We start from the raw sequence: 4,164 nt of genomic DNA, 5'->3' as shown, positions 1-4,164 counted from the left end.
TATCGCAACCCTACTCGTCCTCCGATACCCAAAGGATTCTTACCTGGGCAGCTCACTGATCCGGTGTCTTCAGTAGTACAGGCCCTATACTACTGACCACACCACATCAGCTTTCACCCCAAGTCCTCCACCTTGGATCCCGGATCGCGAGTACTCTACTCTCGCTATGCATTGGCTACCTACTCACTCTCAAGGCATCTCATAGCAGCAAGATTATCCTAGGCTAAGGGATCACAAATCAAGCCACTCTAGTCCTAATATAAATACCTAGCCTACTCTAGCATGCATAACATAACATAGCAAATCTCATAACACATTATGTAAGGGTATTCTGGGGATTCACCGTTTGGGCGCTGGCTGACCGTACACACTACTCTGCTCTGTTTGTTTCAAAACTCTTTGCTCTTTTAGAAAATTTAGTTTTTATTGTTGAAAATTTCTCAAATCCTCAGTTTGAGTTTAGATACGCCCAAAGGTGCATCCGATTCCCTCAAACCAAGGCTCTGATACCAACTTGTAACAATGAAATTTTTCAAAACAATTTTTCATTTCTTAAAAACATAAATTGTTCCAAACCAAACCATAAAAATCCAATGTATCATAATCACAGTACAAAACATATCAAATCCCAAGATCAATTATATCCAAATCCGCCTGCGTGTGTGTGTACAAGTCATGCCGGCGCCTTCCCACGGTCCTTGCTAGTACCTGAAACACATAACACAACAACTATAAGCATAAATGCTTGGTGAGTTCCCCAAATATACCACTTACACACATACACCCTTCTTGGCCATGACCTTCCGGTCCATGTGTCTCAGGGGACTTCCGTCCCAACCCGATAAACCTTCCGGTCCTACCCGTGTCGACCTTCCGGTCCATAACCCCCTGACCTTCCGGTCTACATTGCATTGCCTTCCGGCCCATAACATAATGCCTTCCGGCCCACATCAAGCATAGTATACATAACGCATACAAAATAGGCAACTTAACATACAATTCATATATCTTATAAAACCAGAACTTCCGGTCCACATAGGTACCCTTCCAGGTACAGTATAGTGAGAAGACTCGCCTCGTATGATGTCTAAGCCTCACGTGCTTGATATTTCGGAATCTCGTAACCTCGATCTAGTCTCGCCTAATCACATCAAATAATCATTCTAAATCATTAACGGCTCGCTAGGCTATAATATATTCCTTCTAAAATTCCATAGAAGGGTAAAAGACCATTTTACCCCTCCTTGACCCAATAGTCCACATGTTAACTAAAACCCTAAAAGTCAACAAAGTCAACAGCAAGCAGTACGCAAGGCGTACCAACTCCTGTACGCGGGGCGTACTCTTGCATTCCAGAAACGGGGTATGCAACCCCTTACGCGGTGCCTACTGGGATTACGCCCAACGTAATGCCCAGTTTCCTTCTTGAGCCCATTCAGGTCTTAAACGGTTAAGACTTGCATCCAAACTTTAGATCTGACTCCTCTAATATGTCTTGAACCATAAAGTTGGAAACTTTAAGCCTTTGCATGGCTGAAAAGGTCACTTTGTGCTCAAAACACCTTTCCTCTTTCCATAATGAGACTACAACTCATGCATGCCACAAGATCCACGTCTAAGACTTGATTTTATGACTCCTCAACACATATTACACTAGAAAAGGTCAGATCTAAGCTTATGGAGACTCTTTGCTCATAAAGTCTCCAACTTTGAACCAAAAACCCTAAAAATGGTCCAACAAGCAAAACTTATGAAGAACAAGGAAAGCTTTGAGCTTTTTACCTCAGGAAGGATCTCCAACCACTATAGAACTCGGATCTAGACTTGTTCTTCAACTTCTAGCTCCAACAATGGTCCTTCTTCTCCTTCTTCACCTTGAAAAGCCAACTTCAAGTTCAAAAACTCACACACCAGCTAAAGCATGATTCTCGGCTCTTCAAGGGTGTATGGTGGCTAGGGCAAAGGACTACATGATCGTTTTATAGAGCAAGGCCACAAATTAGGGTTTTGCTTCTGGGCCTGTTACGGCCGGCGTAACCTTGGGTACGCCCAACGTACCCAGATGACCCGCGTACAAATTAAGCGCGCGAGTACGCACAGCGTACCCCTAGTACGCCCAATGTACGCACCCACTACATCATTCTCTTTTAAGGGACTAATTAGCCGATTCTCCAAAATAGAAGGGTTATAAAGCTAACCTGGATTTTGGGCTGTTACAGATGGAGATCATGGAGGAGAGACTTAGATCATTCAGGGCCGATATTTTTGCAGGCCAGGGTGGAGCTCGAACCCCCTCGTTTAGGTAGTTCAAGGCATGCGGAGCTCCGGAGTTTTCTGGGGTCAGGGATCCCATTGTGAGCAGACGCTGGGTGGCGGACATTGAGAATGCCCAGCGCACGAGTTCTTGCCCGGAGGAGGCAAATGTTGGATTTGATTCCTGTATGCGGAGGGATAGGGCCCAAGATTGGTGGGGCGAGATTACTAGTCAGGTGGGAGCAGCCGGTGTGGCTGACATCTCGTGGGCCGAGTTTGTACGACGATTCGATCAGGAGTTTGCACCACCTATTGAGGTGCAACGGATGGTGAGGGAGTTTCATGATTTACAAGTTACAACAGACTACAGAGACTGTGTCGGAGATCACCGCCAAGTTTCGAGAGCGAGTTTTGTTGATCCCTTAGTATGCGACAGATGAGGACATAAGGAGGACCCGATATCACTCTATGCTGAGAGAGGACATTCGGGAATTTGTGATCTTTACATGGTGAAAAACCCTGAATGATATGGTTGATAAGGCCCGTGGGATGGAGATGGAGTTAGAGTCCCGCACGAAGCAGACGACTGAGCAGGTACAGGCAGCGGGGGCTCAGGCTAAGAAGCCTAAGACCTCCGATTCTTCGAGTAAGGGCCAACAGGGTCGGGGCCGGTGTGCCAAGTGTGGGAGATTTCATAGTGGGGCTTGTCGGATAGTCGGGATGTCAGGATGCTACTCATGTGGCCAGCAGGGTCACTTGAGTAAGGATTGCCCCAAGAAGGGCTTGATATGCTTTCACTGCAACTAGGCAGACCATAAAAAGGCCGATTGTCCGAGGTTGCAAGGAGGATGAGGAGGAGGACCTGTGGCAGCGCCCGCACCCGCCACTATGAGGATTACTGATGGCCGCCCTAAGGCGGAAGCTCCAACGGTGAAGTGCCGTGCGTTCCAGCTGACTACCGAGGAGGCTCGGGCCGTGCCAAACGTCGTGGCTGGTATGTGTTCATTATCCTCTGTCTCTTTTATGTTAAATGTTTGTATGTATGCTTATTATGCTTTATATAGGGACCTTTCTGGTCAATGGTATGACGGCCCATGTCTTATTTAATTCGGGGGCTACCCGATCTTTTGTGTCTCTTGTACTTAGCAAGAAATTCCAAGACGCACCGGGGACTCTAGATACCCCGCTTGAGGTGGATATTGCAGATGATCGCACTGTGAGTGCTGCGAGGGTGTGTCAGGACTACGTCTTGAATGTGCACGGTGAAAGGTTTCGCATTGATTTGGTTCCCATACCATTGCAAGGATTGAAGGTGATTATTGGGACGGACTGGCTGGGGGCCAATGGAGCCATGATCAATTGTGAACGCCAGTTAGTCCGGGTTTGAACCCCAAGGGGGGAGAATTGGTTATCCACGGCGAGAGGACCTTGCAGGGCCTGACCCTCTGTTCAGCTGCGAGGGCGAGGAGGTTTCTGCAGTAGGGCTGCATGGGATTTTTGGCCTATGTTTCAGATACGCGAGTGGAGGCAGTGATGGATATCGATAGTGTACCAGTGGTGTGGGATTTTCGGGATGTTTTTCTCGAAGAATTGTCTGAAGTGCCTCCTGAGAGGCAGGTGGAGTTTCGTATTGACCTGGTATCAGGTGCCGCCCCGATAGCAAAGGCACCATATCGATTGGCGGCACCTGAGATGCAAGAATTATTTGCACAGCTTCAAGAGCTACTAGACCGAGGGTTCATCCATCCGAGTGGTTCATCCGTCTGAGGGAGCTCCTATCCTTTTCGTGAAAAAGAAGGATGGGTCGCACAGGATGTGCATCGATTACAGAGAGCCGAATAAGCTGACGGTGAAGAACCACTATCGTTTGCCTAGGATTGACGATCTGTTTGATCAGCTCCAGGGAGCATC

The 4,164-nt window shown here is 47.6% G+C and overlaps 1 protein-coding gene across 1 annotated transcript; it reads left to right on the top strand.

Moving 5' to 3' along the window:
* Positions 1–3,141: 3,141 nt before the first annotated feature.
* Positions 3,142–3,640, top strand: LOC111917159 (uncharacterized). Its single transcript, XM_023912810.1, has 2 exons — positions 3,142–3,247; positions 3,318–3,640. The coding sequence occupies exons 1-2, from the start codon at positions 3,142–3,144 to the stop codon at positions 3,638–3,640; spliced, it is 429 nt and encodes a 142-aa protein (XP_023768578.1).
* The last annotated feature ends 524 nt before the right edge of the window (positions 3,641–4,164 follow it).

This window comes from Lactuca sativa, chromosome 3 (genome assembly GCF_002870075.4).
Source record: "Lactuca sativa cultivar Salinas chromosome 3, Lsat_Salinas_v11, whole genome shotgun sequence".
Taxonomy (NCBI): domain Eukaryota; kingdom Viridiplantae; phylum Streptophyta; class Magnoliopsida; order Asterales; family Asteraceae; genus Lactuca; species Lactuca sativa.
This window is presented reverse-complemented; position numbering and strand designations above follow the sequence as displayed.

Coding starts and splice junctions, on each gene's coding strand:
- LOC111917159 (XM_023912810.1), top strand. CDS start 3,142: ATGAGGATTACTGATGGCCGCCCTAAGGCGGAAGCTCCAACGGTGAAG. Junction 3,248..3,317: donor CGTGCCAAACGTCGTGGCTG/GTATGTGTTCAT, acceptor TGCTTTATATAG/GGACCTTTCTGGTCAATGGT.